General features: G+C 36.0%; 1 protein-coding gene across 17 annotated transcripts in view; it reads left to right on the forward strand.

The window, feature by feature from the left end:
• Positions 1–24,412, forward strand: part of RAPGEF2 (Rap guanine nucleotide exchange factor 2) — a 486,440-nt gene that overhangs the window by 371,229 nt on the left and 90,799 nt on the right. For 3 of the 17 annotated variants that reach the window (XM_028848856.2, XM_028848857.2, XM_001093090.5), the window contains exon 1: positions 21,905–22,598. The exons of the other annotated variants lie outside the window; for them this stretch is intronic. In XM_028848856.2, coding sequence (XP_028704689.1) covers positions 22,539–22,598 — 60 coding nt within the window. In that variant the 5' untranslated portion in view covers positions 21,905–22,538. Of the gene's footprint in view, positions 1–21,904; positions 22,599–24,412 lie in introns of those variants that run through there. 17 annotated transcript variants of the gene reach the window in all.

Below are 24,412 nucleotides of genomic sequence, written 5' to 3' on the forward strand. Positions count from 1 at the left end.
GGGATGGATTGTCCATGTTGAAGAAAGAATTCAAGTGCAAGCTACTTATTTTTAAAAATGAATGGAGCACTTAAAAAAATGAATGGAACACTATTCTTCACTAACCTGCTTTGCAAATAAAAAAATGAAGAGAGAAACGCAGGCAGACATAAAGGATTTTTTTTCCTTTTTATGTGAAAGCTTATGGGAAATTCATTAGAAATTTACATTTTAAATACTATAGATGAAAACTTTAAAGTTCAGGAATCCCAATGGGAGAACATTTTGGGAGGCCACTGGTAAAATTTCAGTCAGATTTTTTTTAAAAAGCTTAGTTAGAAAGGAAACAAAGTTTAAAATCTCTTTGTATTTTCTTATTTGCACTTTATTTTTAACAAGGTTTCTTGCTTTTATTTCATTCTACATTTTAATTGAGGTCTGTAATAATCTCCTTGGTCACTTCTTTCATGCCAGTACATGACTAAGTACTATACTAAGTACTAAAGTACATGACTAAGTACTGTACTAAGTACTAAAATCTATGTTTTTCAGTGTGAGTTCTTTGAAGATCTAGATTACATTTGGGGTTATCAGGGAATTTTGAGTCAAGGAAGAAAAACTGATTTATTCCTGAAAACTAATTGGTTAAGTAACTAGTAGCATTTTATGCTTGTGTTTTATCATTGTACAGGGAAAAGATCATGAATAATTTATTCACTTTGGGGAAATCTATCATCTGTATATCTTTGGCTGTTAGAGTAACTTTGCCTAAAAGTATGAATTTTATGTATAAGTTTTCAAATTAAAGTAAGACAGTTCCTTTATGTTCTATACAAGAGAGTACGTATTAGAATGCCACAGGTGTCATGATTGCTGTATTGGTTTTTGGAAGCACTACTAATTTTTAAATGATGTGATAAATCTAAAACATTTTTATATAATTTAAAAATTTTAAGTTAAAATAATTTTTAAATTGTACATAGTTTTATGTACATCAGTGTTTTGAGCTTCTCTCTGAAAATAGTACACTTACATATAACATAATTTTAAAAAGGTAAATCAATATGTAATTGATCTTCCTCTTTTTTTAGCATAGATTACCAGTCTAATTCCTACTTAGAACTTGGAATTGAATTTAAAATATGCACTGAGTTATGATGTATACTTTAATGTACACTTTTTAAAATTAGATGTGTCGCAATAGTTTAAAATGGATTATAATTATTTTCTTCAGAAACATGAATACTCATAGTCCATGTAGTGTGTTTTCAGGACATTTTTCAAGGCAAGTGTATGAAGTTTGCAGAGAGAATAGCATTTTAAAATGCAGTGAGAAAGGAAGATTGGAGATGGCTTTCATTAGCATTTTCTTACATTTTGATGAGTAGAGATTGAGGCTGTATTTAAAATTGCTAAAAAATAAGATTTAGCATGAATTTTCAGTCTTAGAGTGAGTAGTTATAGAGGCAGGTAATAAGGTTCCTGGCAGAGGCTGGAAGATTTGGGGTCCATCACTAAAGAGACTATCTGGGGACTTTGGATGGTAAAGTTTACTTTGTCTCCGGGTTCAGAATAGGGCAGGAGAAGAAAAGCTATGTTTGTTTTACCCATGGTTTCAAGCTTTCTCTGTATTGATCAGTAATTTATTCTAGAAGTTTGTGTGGGTAGGAAAATCTGAATTCCATATTAAAAATGGAGAGGAGAGGAAGGACCATTTTAACTTTTACCTTATTGGAGCGACGTGGGAAGCTGGCACATTCCTCTTCCATCATCTTCTATCCCTCCCCTGATTTTAATAAGGAAAAAATGCAGCTCTTCCATTTTTCCAGTTTGGAAAGAGGAAAACTGTACAGAGAAATATTAGACTAAAGATTGAAGAAAACTTGTCCAACTGTAAAGGTTATGTGTCCCAACTGACATTGCATAATTTCCATCCTTCCTAGGCTGGTGGCAATATTAAAATGCTCTCCATGCTTTAAAGTTCTGGTTGACCTCACACTCCCACTCCTGCTTACCCAAAAATACGGCTCCACTTTATACAAATCTGAATCAGGAGAATTTGAACACAGTGTAAATAAAACATATTTATAAAGTTTCAGTCAATGCAAAAATTTTAAAATGATGAAAACTCATTGGTTGTGTAAAAGGGTATCTCCCACACATTTTATTAGTAGTCCTTTTCTACAATGTGAATATACACTCCAGAGTACTGTTTCATAAAGGTACACTGAATTTTCCAGTAGATGAGGCTTAATGTTCTTAGAGAGAATGTGCAAAAGTAATGGAAAATACTACATAAGATTAAATTAATATAATGTAAGTTGAATGCCATATAATATTAAACTTTATGGAAATAATTTTTGTTGTAGTCAGTGATAATACAATATTTTTAAAGTGTGGCAGCAAGGTAATAAGATTGATTCATATATGAGGCTTATGAAAATCAGTCTCATTTTAAAACTAAGGTTATTAGTTTTAAATATATATTATTTAAAACTAGTATTTAAATATATATTATACATATTAATATATAATATGTATAATAATATAAGACAAATTCTGTTTCTTACAATGGGTGTATAAGATATAACCATTCCTAGAATATATCTTAAATATCTCTGAAGTCACTATTTCTTCTGAGATAGAGTTAAGTTGATTTCTCCTTCAGTTAAAGACTCCTTGGTAGTTTTGGTTTGTTACAAAAATCATTTAGCTATTGAAACAAATGAAAACATTACAGCATTTAGTTTCCGTGATCGTGTACATTTATTTGACATTTAGGCTTTTAGACTTGAGTTATGTTCTTAAATAAGTAGGCAGTATTTTTACTCGTGTCATGTATTTGCCTTGTCATTTATTATTTATTAGGTGTGACTCAGTATTTGCTACTTAAAATAAGAGGATATGTTTTGGGTAATGTATCAATGACTTGTATAGCTAGTAAATTTCCTAGAATATTTAAGGACTTCAGATTTTACCTTCAGTTTATATGATATCACACCTAGCTATAATTTATATGATATTTAAAAATCTGTATATGTACATATATATGAAATTATGCAAATACAGAGGAAATTTCTTAGTTCTCTTAACATTTTTTGTCCTTTTAAAACATAAATTTATCAAGCATTTGTTTGCTTAATTGGACCTGAAGACTTGTCTTCAATATTATTATCAGTGTCTCTGTGAATTATAATGGGATAGAGTTTCAGGAAATTTGTGTATTTTATTTCTTGTATCATAGAGAGAAAAGCTCAGTATTTTCATTTATGTATTTTTGGTCATTTAACACATATTCATTGAGTGCCCACCATGCTTCAGGTCTGTCCCAGGCTCTAGAGATATAAAAGTCTGCAACACAGGAGAATCTGCGCTCCCTTTGCCCTTATAGTCTCACAGGGAACACAGATAAATAAATGGTACACACCCAGGGCCCCTACAGGAGTCAGGGATGATTTCATGAACCACCTCAATGTCTTGGCTCAAAGAAAGATGTTTTGTACAGAAACAATCTTATTTGCTCAAAGACTTAGAGGTTGAGTGGTCATAGGGTTTTTGAAAGCCATGTTGAAAGTTGAACTTTTTCATGACTGTAAGGAAGAACAAAGAGACTGAAGCAGAGGTGTGACATACTGAGATTTACATTTAAATAAACTACTCTGGCTCCGAGATGTAATAGATTTTGGGGATAGGGATGGTCAGGTGGGACCACAGGACCTGGTTAAGTAATGGAAATGGAAGTGGTGGCTAGAATATGGCAACTGGAGTAAGAATGAAAGGTGAGGGATTTAGGTGGTATTCGGGGGGAAGAAAGTAGAAATAATTTATGTTTCAAAATAAAACTTTAGCTCTAATTTATTAATTTCTGATGATTTGCTTTGTGGGCAGTACTTTCTATTCCAATAGTGTTTAATGACCATACTGTGTAGGAATATAAATACGTGAGTGAGAGTTTGAGGTAGATTAGTTTCAAGCAGATTACTCTTTAATCCAGGAAAGCTAAATAGAAATGTGAAAACTGAATTAGGTAATAAAGAATGGAAAAGAGGATGTGGAGAGAGTGTTAGAGAGTGATATACATACAAATAAAAACCCCCTGGCCGGGCGCGGTGGCTCAAGCCTGTAATCCCAGCACTTTGGGAGGCCGAGACGGGCGGATCACGAGGCCAGGAGTTCGAGACCATCCTGGCTAACACGGTGAAACCCTGTCTCTACTAAAAAAAAATACAAAAAACTAGCCGGGCGAGGTGGCGGGCGCCTGTAGTCCCGGCTACTCGGGAGGCTGAGGCAGGAGAATGGCGTAAAAACCCGGGAGGCAGAGCTTGCAGTGAGCTGAGATCCGGCCACTGCACTCCAGCCTGGGCGACACAGCGAGACTCCGTCTCAAACAAAAAAAAAAAAAAAAAAAAAAACCCACAAATTTTACTAAAATTTATTGTTTGGATGCCTGAAGCTTTATGTTTTCATCAGAAGAGTCTTTGGAGAGTGGTGTCAAAAGTATCCTTTGCTTTTCACGCCCATTATCAGCAGATTTACTAGTTCCTCTGTACCCTAGATTATGTTGCATTTTAACATCCTACAGAAAGCTCCCTGTGGAAAAGTCTCTGAACAATAGGTGGATGTAACAATACTGTGCTGTGTGCTGCAATTTCTGGCCAAATGCAGCATGTTAAAGCTGCTGTAGTGGTCTCAACCTCCTTGCTTTGGGGGCACTAATTCTCTTTCTTGCAGTTATAATCAGGTATTTATGTTGATTTAATTTATATGGATTGGGAAATTGCACTATAGCATATGTACAGAAATTGAAATGTAAATCAGGAAATAGTTTAGAAAATAAAATGATTTCTCATGCTATTAACAGCATGCATTGTAAATTCGTGCAAGGCAGTTGAGAATGGTATGCAGTGTGCTGTTTACCCAAGTTTCAGCTTCTGTTGAAGGATGTCTATTTTTATATATTACATCATCTCTGCTACAGAACTCCGGTGTCCACTGGGATTTACTGTTCTTTCATTCCATTTTGAAAGAAAGCTTGTATTGATGTCATAATTGGACCCATCTTTTGGTTGCACTTGGAAATTGAAAGTAATAAGGGTGTTGTGTAGCAAGTCATGCAATATTTCAAGCGATTTATTTGTCAAAAAGATCACTGTCACTTTGTCTTGCCTCTCCTTGTGAATACTAGTGGCTGTCTGTGCTTGTACATGTTTTAAATATACTTGGCTAAAATTTAGCTTTTAATTGCAACAGTGAAGATGCTTTTCATCTTCGACTGTTTCATTTCTTACCATGTGATTTTTTTTTTTTTTGGTCATGAGATTTTGCAGAGCTACATGCTGATTTAAAAAGTCTCTGTTTTTTTTTGTTTTTTTTGTTTTTTTTGTTTTTTTTTTGGAAAAATCTACTTTGATATTCAGACCTATTTCCTGCCAGTGCTGAATTGATCTTTTTTCAGTTATCTGTTGTAAGTTGTCTGTTTTCACTGTTTGAAATATCAGGTGATTGGAAATACTATCTTTTGGTTTTGAATGCAGTGTTAAAACATTATTAGCCTGAAATGCCACTCTGTTAGCTGGAAGATATTATTGACCTCTGGACAAAACTCTAGCATTTTATGGAATATATAGATGTTAGGTTTTAAATCACTTGTGAAACAAAATATTTTAATTATTTGTATTAAGATAATTAAAAAATAATAATGCTATACATATTTATCTATATAAAATTTCCCCCTTATTTTCTCTGAAAAATTTAGTCATTTAGTCAGTATTATCAATACTATTTTAATAGTACACTTTTTTTTTTTTAACTGATCAGGGACAAACCTCCGCTTCTTTTGTCCAATAACAGCTTCTTTGAGATATAATTCACGTGCCATAAAATTCACCTATTTAAAATACGTAAGTTAATTGTTTTTCTTTTTTGGTTAAAGAAACCCAAATACCATTAATGTTACCATCTTAACATTTTTATGATACAGCTCAGTAGGGTTAAGTATATTAGTAGTGAACTTTGGACTGACTGAGCATATCCATTTCACAGATGTACTGCCTAGCATCCTTTGTGAAAATTAAAATTACTCATATTGGAAAATATCAAGGCAAAAAAGTAAAATAAAATTACACATAGGCTAAAAAATACCTTTAAAGATTTTTTGGAGAAAGTAATTGTAGAATCTATTTTTAAAACATTACTAAATAATTGTGTTATAGCAATTTCTTTTGGACTCAGTAAATGATCAGATATCCTCCCCCATCCCCTTAAATCTTCCTTTCAAGTGGAAGACAGAAGACAACATATATGGTGCAGTGTATACTGCTCTAGAGGTGGGTGCACCAGGGTCTCACAAATCACCGCTAAAGAACTTACTCATGTAACCAGATACCACCTGTACCCCAATAACCTATGGAAAAGTAAAAATAATAATAATTAAGTGGAAGACAGGTGGTAGTTGGATATAACATGACATTTGGAATAGCTGACCTAGGAGAGAAATGGTATGGCAGTAGAGTGGACCAAACCTGTAATATGAATTGCTGATTTAGATAAATAGCGGAGTAATTACAAAGGGAAATATTTGAGGATGAAAAAGAAAATACTCAGGCTGTTTTGATTTTTACTCAGATGTCTATGAGAATAGCAATGGTAACCTGTCATCTATGGTTTCGATACAGTACAGAAGGCATTTGAGGGTGTTAGAAAATAAAGTTAAAACCTCAAAACAAGTCGTGACATTTCCCTTTCACCGATTATTAGCACACTTCTTTTTTTTTTTGTTTTGGAGACAAGGTCTCTTGCTCTGTCACCCAAGCTGGAGTGCAGTGGCATGATCTTGGCTCACTGCAACCTCCGCTTTTCAAGCTTAAAAGATCCTCCCACCTCAGCCTTCCTAATAGCTGAGAATACTACAGGCGTGAGCGAGCACACTCGGCTCATTTATGTCTTTTTTTTTTTTTTTTTTTGTAGAGACAGCGTTTCGCCATGTTGACCAGGCTGGGTTGAGCTCCTGAGCTCAAGAGATCTGCCTGCCTTGGCCTCCCAAAGTATTGGGATTATAGGCGCCTGGCCCTGTATTTCTTTATACAAAAATTTGAACTGAACCTTTAAAAATTGTTTGAATCATCAGGACTTTTGGAACACTCAGGAAAGTTTTTAGAAAAGGATCATTTTGCCCTTTGTTAATTTATGAAATAAGCATATCCCTAACCAACTGGGATGTAGAGAATACTTGGTCATCATTGATATTCTTGATGTCCTTTACAATGGGCATTTTTGAGGAGCACTTAACAGCTCAGTTTAAAAATTACTCTTTAGTATAAACTTTTGCCTGTCTTTTAGTATTAACTTTGGTTAGACTAAAAAAGCAGCCAGCTATTCTGCAAGCAGATTAAGTTGTCAGTCAGAGGGTTCTGCTCTGAAGTGGGTGTAAACAGGAAATCTAAGGACAGTTGATAACTCTGCATTCTTTCACATCAGCTAAGAGAGGCTGATTGTTTTCTTGTTGCAGCAGTTTTCAAACAGTTTAACCTCTGGACTCCTTTAAACTTCTAAAAAAATTTTTTGGCTCTAATGAGTTTTTGTTTATCTCTATTACTATATACCACATCAGAAATGAAACTGAATTTTGAATATGTATCCATTGATTAATTTAAAAATAGTAATAAACCCATTACACATTAACATGAGGGTTTCTAAGGGGAAATATTTTATAAAACAAAAATTTTTAAGGAGAATGATAGTGTTTTATACTTTAGCAAATACGTTTAATATTGGTCTAATAGACAGTTGGATTCTCATATCTGTATTCAATCTGTTGTGATACGCTGCTCTGGTTGAAGTATGTAAAGTATATGAAGAAAATCTGACCTCACATGCATAGGTAGTTGGAAGAGGGAAGAGTATTTTAACAGCTTTCAAAAATAATTGTGGATGTTCTTTGAAAGACTGCACCAAAATTTGACCAGTAGTGGTTTCTTAAAGGTCAATAGCAATGAAGAATTTAAAACCATGTTAGTGTAACTTGCCTTATTCTCTTTTATTAAAACCCATTGGTCTTACTTGCACATGAAAGGATCTTTTTACTTATGCATACTTTTGTAACATCATGCATTGGTCACTAGGTTAAACAGTCTTCTGAATTTTGGCACATTATACAATATAAAGAAAAGTCACATTTGTAAATACCACCACAGATCTCATAAAGAAAGTGCGTTAGTTATTAAGAAGCTATCAAACTGTGTTAGATATGTTTTTCAAAATTCTTTTAGTTGAAACTTCAAATTTTATCATTAGCAAAGTACTATCAGCTGTTTTTCTTCAAATGACAGGCTCATTTTGTTCATTTTTAGAAAACACCTGCCAGATACCCAAGTCCGAATAACCATAGTTTTTTTTTTATTATTTGTTCTTTCAAATGAAAATGTTTTTCTGTGAAAAAAGGGGCCAGTTCACTCACGACTCAAATAATTGCACATCTTTTCCTTGAGACAACCATTGTACATTGTAACAAAAGTGCTTTATGCAGACTTCTCACTTCATCATACAGAATATTAAAAGGATGTATACTAATGGGTGGAGATTTAATGCAATTAATTATTACTGCTTTATCAAGGACACTTTCAAGTAATACTGCATTTTCTTTTTTTGCGACTGTGAGTGGTGGTAAAGAATACGAGGACCATATTGGTAATGACAGTAGTTACACATTAGTAGTGATACCAGTGTCCTGATATATGCTAAGACATCAGTCAGGTTTTACCCATTTTTGCTTTTGCACATCAGCACAGTGAAAAAAGCAAGCAACATTTTAGTGTCAGAATGAAAACATAGTTTGACTTTATGAACTCCTTAAGAGCCTTGGGGATCCTCAGGGTCCTGAGACCATACTTTGTAAACTAGTCTCTTATAGCTTTGATTCACTGGTTCTTCAGATTTTATTTGCATAGTTTAATAGAGTTCTGCACATAAACAGAACCAGTGGAGTGTTAAGGGAAGGAGACGTTAAGGAATTGGCATATGCTATTGTGGAAGCTGACAAGTCCAAAATCTGTACCTAATACAGCATGACTTCCCCCCCCCCCGCCTTTGAGACGGAGTCTCGCTCTGTCACCCAGGCGGGAGTACGGTGGCACAATCTCCACTCACTGCAACCCCCACCTTCTGGGTTCAAGTGATTTTCCCACCTCTGCGTCCCAAGTAGCTGGAACTACAGGCATGTGCCACTATGCCTGTCTAATTTTTAGTAGAGACAGGGTTTCACCATGTTGGCCAGGCTGGTCTCGAACTCCTGACCCCAGGTGATCTGCCTACCTTGGCCTCCCAAAGTGCTGGGATCACAGGCATGAGCCATCATGTCCCACCAGCATGACTCTTTAAATAGTCATATGCTGCATAATGATGTTTTTGTCAATGAAGGACCACATACACAACAGTGGTCCTAGATTATAGTACAGTATTTTTACTGTAGCTTTTCTGTGTTTAGGTATTTTACGTATGGAAATACTTACCATTGTATTGCAGTTGCATACAGGATTCAGTACAGTGACCTGCTGTACAGGTTTGTCACCTAGGAGGAATAGGCTATCCCATAGAGCCTAGCTAGGTGTGTAGTAGGCAACATCATCTAGGTTTGTGTAAGTACACTCCCATGATGTTTGTACAAAGACAAACAAAATTGCCCAGTGACGCCTTTTTCGGAATGTATTCCCCGTCATTCTGTCGTCATGATGTGTGACCGTTTTTAAAACTTCTTTCTTCTCAAAGCTCCCCTTACTTTATTTCTAGAATTCTTCTCTCTCTTTTGCTCTATTTTGAATATATAGTGTGTGTGTGTTTGTTTTACTGGTGCCTTTGTGCTGCCTTCATTCTTTTTCTATCTCCTTGTTCTTATATTAAGACGTAAGTGGCCAGTTTCCCTTGTTATCACAAAGTGTGATTGGCAACTCATGACTGTGCTCTGACATTCAGAATTCTTTCAGTAATCAGCTACTATAAAGCAAAATAATTGTCTGAGGGAATAGAGCTGCCTTTGGAAAGGTACTGGAAATGTTGTCTCAACTCCTCAAATCTGAAATGGTGGGTCTCGCTTGGTGAAAACTGAAATGGCCAGATGAATATTCTGTGTGATAAGGGGTCACCATAGGTTCATGCATTGTTTCTGGGTATTTTTTTCAGTAGTCTCATTTTCTTCCATACTGTGTTTTTACTTTTATTGTAAATACCATGTTTTGTAGTAGTTGATTGGATTATTAATATATTGTTAGTTTTGTTTTTAATCTTAAAAGTTCACTGAGTTTAGTGATGCATACTTTTAAATTTTGGTCGAACAGATTTTAAGTTTGCTTTCTGTCTTGGAAAAAATACTTACTTCCTATAAAACATAAACCATCCAGAAAACAGGTTTTTCATACATTTGCTCTAAGACAGTCTTTTAGTAAGCATTTCCTAGATGGTCAGTATATTTTGTTTATGTCTAGCACACTGTTGAACTGACCAAACATGATTTCTGAAGTTCATCTCTGATTTCTTCTTCTAGTTTAATTTTATTTAAAGTTCCAGGATACATGTGCAGGATATACAGGTTTGTTACATAGGTAAATGTGTAACATGGTGGTTTGCCACATGTATCAACCCATGTATTAAGCCCATGTATTAGCTTTATGTATACTGATGTTCTCCCCCGCTATGGCCCCCCAGGCCACAGTGTCTGTTGTTCCCCTCCCTGTGCTGCCACTTAAAAGTGAGAAAATGCAGTATTTGGTTTTCTGTTCCTTTGTTAGTTTGCTGAGGATAATGGCTTCCAGCTCCATCCATGTCTCTGCAAAGGACATGATCTTGTTCCTTTTTATGGCTGCAGAGTATTCCATGGTGTGTATGTATCACATTTTCTTTATCCAGTCTATCATTGATGGGTATTTGGGTTGATTCCATGTTTTTGCTGTTGTGAGTAGTGCTGCAATGAACATGTGTGTGTGTATCTTTATAATAAGATGATTTCCATTCCTTTGGGTATATACCCGGTAATGGGATTGCTGGGTCAAATGGTATTTCTGCCTCTAGGTCTTTGAAGAATCGCCACACTGTCTTCTACAATTATTGAACTAATTTATACTCCCACCAACAATGTAAAAGTGTTTCTTTTTCTTTGCAACTTCGCCAGCATCTGTTGTTTCTTGACTTTTTAATAATAGCCATCCTGATTGGTGTGAGATGGTATCTTGTGGTTTTGATTTGAATATCTCTAATGATCAGTGATGTTTGAGTTTTTTTCATTTTTGTTGGCTGCATGAGTGTCTTTTGAGAAGTGTCTGTTCGTGTCCTTTGCCCACTTTTTAATAGAGTTGTCTGGTTTTTTCTTGTAAATGTTTTTTGTTTCTTGTAGACTCTGGATATTAGACCTTTGTCAGGTGGATAGATTGTAAAAATTTCCTCCCATTCTGTAGGTTGTCTGTTCACTCTGATGATAGTTTCTTTTGCTGTGCAGAGGCATTTTAGTTTAATTAGATCCCATTTGTCAGTTTTTGCTTTTGTTGCAATGCTTTTGGTGTTTGTGTGTACGAGTGTGTGTGTGTGTGTGTGTGTGTGTGAAGTCTTTGCTCGTGCCTATGCCCTGAATGTCATTGTCTAGATTTTCTTCTAGGATTGTTAATAGTTTTGGGTTTTACATTTGTGTTAGTCAGTTTCACACTGCTGATAAAGACATACCTGACACTGGGCAATTTACAAAAGAAAGATATTTAATTGGACTCACAGTTCCATGTGGCTAGGGAAGCCTCACAATCATAGTGGAAGGCAGGGAGGAGCAAGTCACATCTTATGTGGATGGCAGCAGGCAAAGAGAGGGCTTGTGCAGAGAAACTCCCATTTTTAAAACCATCAAATCTCATGAGACCCATTCACTATCATGAGAACAGCACAGGAAAGACCCGCCCCATGATTTAATCACCTCCCACCAAGTCCCTCTCACACCACTTGGGAATTATGGGAACTATAAAATGAGATTTGGTTGGGGATGCAGAGCCATATCATACCAACATTTAAGTCTTTCATCTATCTTGAGTTAATTTTTGTAAAAGGTGTAAGAAAGGAGCAATTTCAGTTTTCTACATGTGGCTAGCTAGTTCTCCCAGCACCATTTATTAAATAGGGAATGTTTTCCTCATTGCTTGTTTATGTCAGGTTTGTTGAAGATCAGATGGTTGTAGATGTGCAGTCTTATTTCTGAGTTCTCTATTCTGTTTTGTTGGTCTGTGTGTCTGGTTTTGTAACAGTACCATGCTGTTTTGCTTACTGTAGACTTGTAGTATAGTTGGAAATCGGGTAGCATGATGCCTCCAGCTTTGTTCTTTTTGCTTAGTATTGTCTTGGCTATATGGGCTCTTTCATCCCTGATGTCTTGTTTCTTGTCCTATCCCATTTAAAGTCTTGGGGGTCAGTTGTAGAATTAATGAGTGAATGCCTTCCTTTATTAATAATGTGAAATGCTACTTTATGACACACAGAGGTAATGTAATCTTCCATGAACATGAACTATCTGGCCAGCTGTTAGCAATTCTAACAATGATGATCTGATATTTACAATTAAATATTCTAGTATTATCTTTGGTTTTTAAGTATCAAAATGGTAGTAACTGATAATTTCAAAGTATAACTAAAATATGAATAGTAAAATGCTCTCCATGCCTTTTTAGAGCTGCTAAGGAGAGGGAGAAATTAGTGTGTGTTTTGGGCTTTGTTTGTTTATTCATTTATTTATAAAAAGGAATATTGAATGTTGTTATCTTAAACTCATGGCTATATTGGTAGGCTGACTTTTTTTTTTTCAAGAAAATATTTTAGAAATTTTTGTGTCGTTATATTTTCTATATTGAGATGGTCTTCTATATTTACTTATTTTCCAGGCAAGTTTATTTGGAAGTTTTTCCTGTCTGGAATGTATTTGATTACAACAAAAGAGCAGGCACAATTCTATTTCTGGTAGTAAAGTCCATTGGTTAATGCGTCCATTTATAATCACTGTCGCTTTCTTTTAGAAAGACTGTTGAACCATTTTGAAAACTTGCATATTTTGATATTTCCAGACACTATATTTTTTAAAAATAAAAATGTATTTCTTAAACATTAAATTTCTGAAGACTCAATAGGTCTTTGAAAGCAGATAGTAACTTTATGCCATCGTGTATGTCCTTTACACAACAGATAATATATAGGTCTCAGCAATACCGTGGTTACATCATGTTGATATCTTTGGATCAAACTTGCAAAATTAGCGTTATTTAGTATTTCTAGGAGTGGTATTATAGATCTTCCTGCTTTAACAGGTCTATACAGGGATATCAGCACAAGGATCTTAGTCCCAGACAACTGTACAACATTAATTAATGGGTTGGCCGAGGCTTGAATGCAGCTGACCTTTTAGAATATTTTAGAGAGGATAGAATTGACACTTACTGAAGGTTTATGATACACCAGTCTGCTAGATGTTTACTCATATGTTTTGTCAATGAAACTAGCCCACAGTTCTGTATTTCCCTGTCAGTAGATAAGCATGCACAGGCCAAAGAGGTTAAGTAACATGTTCAATATTCATGGTCACTCAGGTAGTAAATGTTAGACGTAGATCCAAACATAGGTCTTTCCCACCCAATCTATGAAATTACTCATTTTTAAAAATGAATTTAACATATGTTGCTTTTTATGTTATTTAAACTTAAAATACGGCCCAAAGGAGATATATATCAAATAATTTAACGACTTTAGAAGTATACCATTTAAGTGCCTTTTGAAGAAAGAGACTGGGGCATAGAATGTCCAGTGCCCAATATCCAGAAATGATGACTGAGCTATATTTACAGCAGTTACGGACTTTGGTTGATGAATCAGTCTTTTTATTACAAGTTAAGTGTTTTTCCTTTTCTGACCATGTATCTCTCATTAATGAAGCACAGCTATCTTTTTTCTTTTTAGCTTTTCTAGCTTCATTCCAATAGGATACATTTTTACTAGTAAGTAGCACCATTTCATAACAAAGGGATGACCATGTAACTAGTATATTTTAAAAGTTAGGCCCACTAATATTATACTAAGGAAAGCCAAAATCTTGCTGAAAGATCTTTTGTAGGTGTGACTCTTTAATGGACTGAAATAATTTACAGTTGTCTAAAATTACTCATAGTTTTTAGAGGTGAAAAAAATGCCACTCAAAATTGCTTCTTGTGTACCAGAAAATGTTGGAAGTGTTTTGGCAATATTTAAGAATATTGAAAAAATACAAGTAAATCAAAGAGTTTTTAAAAAACTTCTGTAAAACTTACTATCTAGTTATATATAATCTGAATAATTCAAATTATTGTTTAAAATCATCTTTCTCTAATCCATTTCTAAGTTTGGCAACTTTTAATTTTTAAGTAAGGACATTAAGAAGAAAACTGCTTAATTATCGTCCAATTATCACTATAGTTTGTTTTTATTATCATTTATTTATTTATTTATTTATTTTAATTTTTTGAGACAGGGTCTCACTCAGTCGCCCAGGCTAGAGTGTGGTGGCGCAGTCACGGGTCACTGCAGCCTTGACCTCCCAGGCTCAAGTGATTCTCCTCACGAGTAGCTGGGACTACAGGTGTGCACCACAATGACTAATTTTTTGTAGAGATGAGGTTTTACCATGTTGCCCATGGTAGTCTTGAACTCCTAAGCTCAAACAATTCACCCGCTTCAGCCTCCCAGAGTGCTGGGATTACATGTGTGAGCCCCTGCGCCCAGCCTAAATTTTTTTTTTTTTTAAGTAGGGGGCATTTTAATACTCTCCCTCCCACTGCCAAAACAGAAAGACAAAAATCTTGGAATGAAGGAGCTACTTGGAATGAAGGAAGTCTTATCCCAAAACAGATCTGTGTCTATTAATGTGGTGGGTTTTTTTGTGTGATTCTATATTATATCACCCTTCTAACCCCATTTTCCCACCAGCTGGTGTTTGGTGACAGCCATGTTAGATGAGACTACCTTAAGAGTGTGAAAGGATTGTAAGAATTTTCTGGCTGAACCACTTAATGCAGTTTAGTTCTTTTCTATAACCACTAACATTCAGCCTCTACCTTTAAGATTTTTAAATTGCAATTAGCACAGGTATTTGAGAGGTATTCCTTTACAGAATGAGTGTCAAACTTGTATCCCAGTACCTGGTACAAAGTAAGAACTTAGTAAATCCTAACAGTTATCATTTTAAATAGGAAAAGGTTAATGATTATTAGTTTTTGAGACAGAGTTTCACTCTTGTTGCCCAGGCTGGAGTGTAATGGGGTGATCTCAGCTCACCACAACCTCCACCTCCCAGGTTCAAGTGATTCTCCTGCCTCAGCCTCTCAAGTAGCCGGGATTACAGGCATGCGCCACCATGCCTAGCTAATTTTTTGTGCTGGGATTACAGGCATGAGCCACTGTGCCCGCAGCCAGGAAAAGGTTAATTTTTTTTTTTTTTTTTTTTTTTTTTTGAGACCCAGTCACTCTGTTGCCCAGGCTGGAGTGCAGGGGCATGATCTTGGCTCACTGCAGGCTCTCCCTCCCGGGTTCACACTATTCTCCTGCCTCAGCTTCCCCAGTAGCTGGGACTACAGGTGCCACCACCATGCCTGGCTAATTTTTTTTGTATTTTTAGTAGAGACGGGGTTTCACTGTGTTAGCCAGGATGGTCTCGATCTCCTGACCTCGTGATCCGCCCACCTCGGCCTCCCCAAGTGCTGGGATTACAGACATGAGTCACTACACCCGGCCAGAAAAGGTTAATTATTAAGAAACTCTTGAACTTAGTAAATCCTAAAAGTTATTGTTTATTATAGGAAAGGGCTAATTATTAAGAAACTATTATGGTTAGCTGTAATCTGTCTCTCCACAATTTTAGTTCATGTTTCTAGGTCTCTTTTAAAGCAATACAAGTGAATATTAATATTCCATTTTTATATAACTGTGTTTCAGATGTTTATAAAGATCCACCCTTTAATCCTCTGCTTCTGTATTAAATATTACCAGCTTTTTGTAGCTTTCCTAAACCAGTTACTGCTTGCTGTTGTTTGCATAGGTCCTATAATACCCTGCAGTGCAGATAACAGTAGAATTTTCTGTCTTCCTTGCTCTGGACATCATAGGTCTGATCATGTAACCTGAGATTATATTAAGGTTTTGGGTATTGTACATTGGCTCAGAGAGAGCCTTTGGCTTGCTCCGTTTTATAGATAACCCCTCCTACCTCCCACTCACCTGTGAATTGTTCCTTAAGCCTGACCCTCCCCTATCCTTTTCTTGTACAGGTGACATTTTGATAATATTCATGTAGGTCTTTATATTTATTCCTGTTAAATTTAAATTTACTGGTTTTAGCCTACTCTCTTTGCCTATCAAATTATTTAAAACTCCAGATTTTGTCAGTAAAGAAATTAGACATCTTTTATGATTACTCACCCATCCTGTGTCTGGTTGCCCATCTTAAAAAGTATGGAATAACATTTAACAGGTTAGTTTCTAAGTTGAAGTGGAATCACTTATGATTCATTCTGCAAACTACTGTGTGTCAAGTACTAGGGATAAAGCCCAGTCTGTCGTTGACCATATCAGATAAGTGTTGTGAGGTTGCCCTCATCTAACTTATAATCCCAGTTTGTGATGCAGTATTTCCTGTTTTTCTTAAATAAAAACAGAGGGATAATTAACAGATCATTGTGCTCGTGCAACATAGTAATCCCAAGGGAATATATTACAGTCAAATTAGTAATAAAGATAATATTTTACATTTGCCATGTTGCTGTGTGAAATGTTAAAGTGGGGAGCCTTGTTCTAGGGCCTCGCCCCTAGAAAAAGCATGGAAGCAATTCACAACCACTGTTGAAGGACTCCACCTCCGAAACCTTGAGCAGAGGTTTGTAAGTGAAGTCTGGCCTTTTTAAAAGATAGATTCTAGGAAATGAAGTAAGCTTTGTTAAATCTGCTGTTAAGGTCTGCCCATTTTTCAAGTAAGTGCATTTTTAAAAGTCCCACGTGGGAATTTCTCATGGACTTACAGGCTTCTTTGTTTTTCTGCATGTCACCATCTCATGTCATCTTTTAATCTTGCCCTTCTAACATGCTCCATGTGAATGTTTCTTACAGATACTTGCCACATAATTTTCTTATACTTCTTATAGATAGTTGCCACATAATTTTTCAATTACAAATCAGATGCTACATAAACAGTTTGCTATCAGAAACTTTTTTAAAAAACATTTTCTCGGAACGTATCTGTGGAGTAAATCTTGGTGATCTTTCTTGAACTCTCATTTAGGTTTTTCTGATACTGAACATGAGCTCAACAGATTCCTTGTGTTTCTAAAGACTGTATTTAGATTCACTTAGATGTTTAGTTAGCATCTAGCATTTCCTATGAGTCAGCCATTGCATTGGTTCCTTTCATATTTTATTTCATAATTAAATTATTTTTAATAATGAACCAGAAGTACCATTTCACTTTATGAAAGTAGAAAAATGAAATTTTAGCCCAGGTGTCTTCTGTGACTGCTTTGGGTGGGGTGTGTCAAGGACTTGTGTGAGGTAAACCCAAGGATGAAATAGATGATGTGAAAATGTAAGATTGAGTTAAAATATAAAGTTTATCAGATAATCAGCTTTTCTTCTAAAAGAAATTGCACTATTAATGCGGGATGTATTGGCTTTAGGAAAAAAGAAAGTAAAACTTCTGACCATGTCTACCATCTTTTATTTTGCGTTGGCTCCGTGCGTAGTTTGATGTACTTATATAGAAAATTGCATTTTAAAATGACATTTTTGGGAGGTACGATGAAAGACTATAAATCCGATTTGTAAACTTTCTTGTTTTCTAGTATCAAAGAATGACTTCTTTCTGCTATACCCACAAGTTTTCCCCAGCTTCTATAGTTTTTCCTCTGTGGTAGCGGTGAGAGGGAATATTTAACTGTTAAGTGAAGTAAGTGGTATTAAACCTAGAATTCTATTTTGCATTCTTCTATGCTACTAACTCTATGATCTTATACACTTTATTTTTCTATGAAAGATAAGTACATTATTCTCTTGTTTCTCTTGGGTTTTGATGAAGTTTAATTAAATGTTTGTAAAGCACATTGAGATCTATGGTTAAACACTGTATATGTTCTAAGTATGATTAATCATTACTGAGAACAGACCATTTTTCTCAATTTCATAGTAATTAGAAAGTGAATACTTCAGGTGGAAAAAAAAGAATATAATGGTATTAAATATAGCATGGAAAGCCTTTGCATTAAGTAGTTTCCTGAACTATATAATCTCCATTTTTTTGGAGTGTTGTTACTGATAATTTAGAAGTCATTGGATGTTATTGACAGGGTAGAAAGTTCTTACATGGTTCTTTTTCTTAACCGGATCTAGTTAATGCTACTTGGTAATGGTTAAGGAATGAGGTAAACATAACCCAAATTAGAGTGAACGTCAAGGTAAGTGTGATTTATTCTTTTTTGTATAAAATCTATAATATGGGTTTCCCCTAAATCCTTTGTTTATGTTTTATTTCTTTAGCAGTGTTTGGTATATTATAACCTGTCATAATTGTGTTTCAACATACAAGATAGTGTGGATAATGAAATTTCTGTATTACAATTATGAGTTTTAAGATGTGTAGGTTGTAGGAGTGGAGCCAGACTGAGAGAGAGATCACGCCAAGTCTCAGCACAGAAAAGCATCAGTGCCTGAGGATGTGTGATTTTACTTCATCTATCAGGTTCCCCGATTAGGTTAGTTTCCATCTTGAGAGAAGTCACACATTTTTCCAGAGAGAGGCAAGCAATTGGAAACCTCCATATATAAAGTCAGACACCATCAGCATGGGGGTAATTTGACATAACCTTGAGAAGAATTTTTTGGCTCATGGATATGTGTTTTGTGGGACACGGGCCAGATGGAAGGTGTAGAACTTGATTATTTAATCCCTGAGTTGCCATTTACTTTTTTTTAATTGTGATAAAATATAAGTAACAATAAAATTTACAATTTTGTGTGTTATTAAGTGTAAAAGGCCAATAGGATTAAATATATTCCCATTGTTTTTGCAACCATTACCACCATCCATCTCCAGAACTGTTTTGATCTTCCCAAGCTAAAACTCTATGCCATCGAACAATAACTCCCCAATCCCTCCTTCCCCCAGCACCTGGCAACCTCCATTCTACTTTGTACCTATGTGAATTTGACTACTCTGATATCTAGAGTAGAGCATTATATAGTATTTATCCTTTTGTGACTGGCTTATTTCTAGCTTGATGTCTTCAAGTTTTATCTGTGGTGTAGCATGTAATAGAAATTCATTCCTTTTGAAGGCTGAATAATGCATATACCACATTTGTATGAATATTATTCATACATTCATCTGTCGAACACTTGGGTTGCTTCTACCTTTTGGCAAAAGTTTACTTTTAAGTTGTTAGTTATGAATATTATAGAAAAATATTTGGGATTTTGACAGAAACTAGTCTAGAGGATTAAATAGGGTCTTTCCAGTGCCCTTTCCCAGTCAGTGGAAGGTTCATTCACTCAACAAGAATGAGAGTGCCTGCAGTGCTTGGGGCGGCGAACACAGGAGTGCCCACACACAGATGTGGCACCAGCCATTGTGGAGATGAGAGTGTAGTGGAGGAAGCAGACACTAACTGCTTAAATACTCTTGGGACTCCATGCAAAATTACAATGGTAGTAAATAAGTGCTTCCATGAAGGGATAAACACTAACATGAGATTTCTGAGGGTATTTCACCGTATGTTTTTGGGGGTGGAGGTGGCATCAGTCAGGAAAGGAAGGAAGAAGGAAAGTTTCAGGCAGAGGAAATAACGTGTGCAAAGGCCCTTTTGTCTATCAGGGAGGCAAGAGCCGCCCATGCAACTTGGGAGTGCAGAGAGTGACTGTGAGCAGGGTGTAAATCTGGAAAACGTATAAATCTTGCAGATCATGATAAGAGTTTTGGTCTTTATGCCAGGAGCAGTGGGAAGCCATGGAAGTGTTTTGTTTTCATTTGTAAAGGGGGCTTAGTGGATGAGGGCAAAATGATTAGGCTTTAGTTTTTATAAGATTTCAGGAGGTGGTATTGTAAATAGGTTGGGTGGATGGAGTTAGAATCCAGACAGTTAATTAAGGAGACTTTTACAGTTCTCAAGGCAAAAAATAATGATTGGAGTGGGATGATAACAGCAAAGACAAAGAGAAATCTAAATTTGAGAAAAATTAGAGAATGTAATAAACAGATGTTGTGATGGATTGATCATGGACAGAGATGTTAAGGAAACTATTAGATGTAGAAATGGCGTAACAGGATCACTGTGGTTCATCATGTGAGTATTCCATGGGATGAGGAATGGTGTAAACCAAAACAGATTCTTGAGAGATTTGTCTGGGAAGTGGAGGAAGAGGAAAATACCGGGTCTGGAGAATGTTTCTGTTTTTGTTTTGTTTTTGAGATGGGAGAGACCTGCACATTTAAAAGCTGGCAGGGAGGACTCTGGTTGTGGGGCAGAGGTTAAGCATACATAGCAGAAGAAGAATAATGGGTAACGTTCGGAGAAGGATCCAAAAGAGTGATGTGGTGGGAATGGTTGCCTTTAGATATGAGGAGAAGGAAGGAAAGAGAATAGGGTGGGCAGAGTCTTAGGTAGTAGTCAAGAAACACAAGTCAGCAAGCACTGACAATTCCAAAGTCAATTATTAAAAATGCTACATTTTCTGTATCTATTTTCTTTACATGTGCCATCATTGATAGATAAACCTGATTGTGAAAAGCTGACCAGTGTTTCAGAATTAAAATGTCCTTATTCTTTGTCAAATATAATGCAGTCTTTCAAATACCTACATACCTACGTGAAATTAAGAGTTTGTAATAGAATAATGTATCCTCATTTTATTTCAACTCTCTGCCTCTGAAGTTTGGTTTGGTTTTTAAAAAAACCTGGGTAGGTTAATTTTTTATATTATTTGCAAGGCAATATGTGCATCTGTGTGTGTGTATGTGTGTGTGTGTGTGTGTGGGTGTTTGTGAAAATCACATCGTCTAAATTTATACAATGCTTGTCAAGTGTGCATTTTATAAATTTTTGATAGATATTTGTTTACTATAGCACAGCGATATTTGAGGGTGGGATAGAGGTCACATTGATTCCTTTATCTTCACCTTGGTGCAAAAAAATCATATTTTAGTTCAAAGCTGTTCAAGTAAGTCCTTGCTCCGTTTTCCCACCCTGTCTTCAGTGATATTATTTGGAGTCAGCAATCAATGGATTCCATCCCTCTGAGACTTGCTTAACCTACAGCTGCTGATAGAATACAGGCAAGAGCTTGTTACTTTATCTGAATTGTCCATTGCTACCTTAATGAGTGAAATGGTTAAGTAGAGGAGGGGGCGAGTCTTAAGGAATGTGTGTACCATTTGAGCTGAATATTTCAGTGTATATAGGGAGAGGGAGGGTGAGAGAGAAATCCACTTACATCACTAGAACTGCATTGAGTGTGAGCCTTGCAGGTTAAGAGACAGACTACAGTGTCTTGCTTTCTGCAGGAAGCAGCAATGCCGTTTGTTTCCTAAGAGGAATTTTTTATTTAGAAAAGGAAGCTTTCTATCCAGGAAATGGCTTTCCTTGTGCGTTGCTATGCCAACTGCCTGCAGCCATGGTCCTCCAAAGTAAGCACAATAATGTAATTATATTGGTGTATTGCATTCAGACTCATGATTTTTGAGATTGTGTGTGTGCATGTGCTGTGTTTCTGTTAGTGGCTCTCTTGCTAGCAGGCATGCTTGTGTTGAGTGTGAGGGACAGACATCATTAAATTAAATGTCCATCAGTGTCATGCTGCTAAGATTAATTGTGCAAACTTGGTTAGTGGAGTGGGACAGAGATCACTGGTCACCACTCTGTCAGCATCATTAGCAGCTAGGGAGGAGTTCCCGATTCACACGCTCTGCCCTGATTTTTTTCTTTCTTTCATTTTCTTTTTTTTTCTCTTGGTTGGAGGGTTCTGTATGTGTGATTGCAGATGAAACAAGGGTATTAACAATGCTTGGCTGAATGCTAGAGCCTGGTTCTTATACCACCCTGACTAATATAATTCTGTGTTAAGCCTTTTTGAGGGGAGTCTGTGTGCAGTCAGCCATTTTAGCTTTTTTCTTTTTTTTTTTTTTTTTTCCTCTCCTTTTCTTTTGCCTCTTGTTCTTCAATCTCAGAAATGATCTTGTTCTCTTGGAAGACTGAGAGCTGTATGAGGTTTTCTCGGTCTTGTCATAGCCTAGGATGGTTAGAGTTTCAATGTTATAAAAATGGAGACGAACACTGTTGTTCGGATTCCTTTTCTGGTCTACAAGTGTGAAGGGTTTTTAAGCTTACCAGTAGTGACACTTTAAGCTGCAGCTTGGTTTTCCCTCCTCCCTCTTTTTTTTTTTTTTCTTTCCTTTTTCTTTTAATTTAATGCTGTAGAGGGTGACTTGCCATCGTGAGAGATTGGTACATGATGTGTAAATTCAGTTCAGCATATGTTTCTTCATTATGAAACCACTAGCAATCCCAGCTAACCATGGAGTTATGGGCCAGCAGGAGAAACACTCAGTAAGTATCGCAAATGCCGCTTGTGCTTTGATAGCACGTCATAGAGAACTGCTTTAAAATGGGAATGTTGCTCTTTCTCTTGAGGGAAAACAGTTTTTGTAGAAGGTATAATAGTCTGCTTGGAGGAGGGGAGGGTACATTAAAACTGCCTTGTTCCTCCAATGTTGTAATTTTTAAAAATTTGAAGCAAGACCAGCAATTTATTTAAAGCAAAATCACTAATACTGAGAAATATTGGGCAGCTGATTTTTATATTCAGAAACTAAAGCGTGACAGTTCAGCTTCGACTTAATACTTGAATAGTTTTCAAAAAAAATGTTTTTGTAGTTGAAATTAATGAGAAATCATCAGAAAGGTTATTGAGAACAGGAATCTATAGTGAGGAATTCACATGTAGGTTTGAGTGTAGGAGGGAGAGCTTTGGTTATTGATTTGGTAATAAAGCGATCAGTGGGATTTATCTGACTTCTTAACATGTATTCATCACTTATGAAAACACAGATTTTTTTTAATGCCACAAAAAATTACTGCTTCTTTATAATTGATCCCATGAGTCAGCTATGTGTTTGTCAAGCTGAAATCCCATGGGCAGCTACCGAGAAAGACTTTTCTATGCCTAACAGCAAGTCAGAGCCTCCTGTTTCAGGAATGTGAGTTCTCACAGTGCTACTTTTATATCACCATATTGGGAGTTTTCTGGCATCACACAAATTCACCTGATTGATACATACATAAATATATTCAATCCTCAAAATGAAAATGCATGAATTTAGGCAGCTTGTATAGTAGTCTAAGTATTTTTGAAATGCCTTCTTCTACATCCTAGCATCTAGCAGGTTGTTAAAGTGTAGGAATTGTCTTTCATGTATTCTAAAGAAGATAAGATGGTAAACTTCAAAAGTGGAAATAAGTCGCTGAGGCTTTGTAAGTTTATAGATAGGAGGCCATGAATGTAGAGTATTTAGATGCTTAGGTTCATGAGTATAATTTGGTTTTGTTCATCATTATGAACAAAATTACCAACTAAATCCAAGAGGTGTTCTTAGACGAAGTGATTCTTTGCGCACTGTCTCACCTCAGGAATGAGCCATGCAAGCTGCACTTAAGGCAGCGGCTGTGTGGGAAGCATGTTATGACGCTGCGCCGAGAGCCCAGCCCCTTACCGTGAGGTCCTCGTGGTACTTCACTAATTAACTCTCTTTGGATCAGATCCAGAGAAAGACCAGCCCTAAACTTAATTTCACTAGTAGTAAAGGGTGTTGTAGAGAAGTTCCATTGTAGTTTGATTTTCTTAACAGGGCCTTTGAAATTAGACTCTTCTGTAGTCATGATTTTCCAGGTAAAAGTAAGAGTGTTAGTTAAGCTATACTTGGGGAACCTTAGAAATAAAAGTTAAACCCCAGGCTTTTTACTTAACTGTTTCATATGTCTTTTCTTAAAGTATGTGTGTGTGTTTGTGTGGGGGGGTATTTAAATGAATAATAATATAAATTTAATGAACAAAGAAAATTGTTGGCTGGGCGTGGTGGCTCACACCTATAATCCGAGCACTTTGAGAGGCAGAGGTGGTAGGATTGCTTGAGGCCAGAAGTTTGAGACTACTGTGGGCAGCATAGTGAAATTCATCTCTATTTAAAAAAAGAAAAGAAAGTTGTTAAAACCATTTACTGCCAGGAGGAGGAAAACATATTACTACATTCATGAAAAGGCCAGTTGGGACAGATACTACCTAGTAGTGCCTGAACTACAGTCCCTGATCTTATTCTGTAAACCTGTTTGTTTCCTGACAAGTGCCTATATTTTGCTACAATTTA

Source organism: Macaca mulatta, chromosome 5 (assembly GCF_049350105.2).
Source record: "Macaca mulatta isolate MMU2019108-1 chromosome 5, T2T-MMU8v2.0, whole genome shotgun sequence".
In the NCBI taxonomy this organism is placed as follows: Eukaryota; Metazoa; Chordata; class Mammalia; order Primates; family Cercopithecidae; genus Macaca; species Macaca mulatta.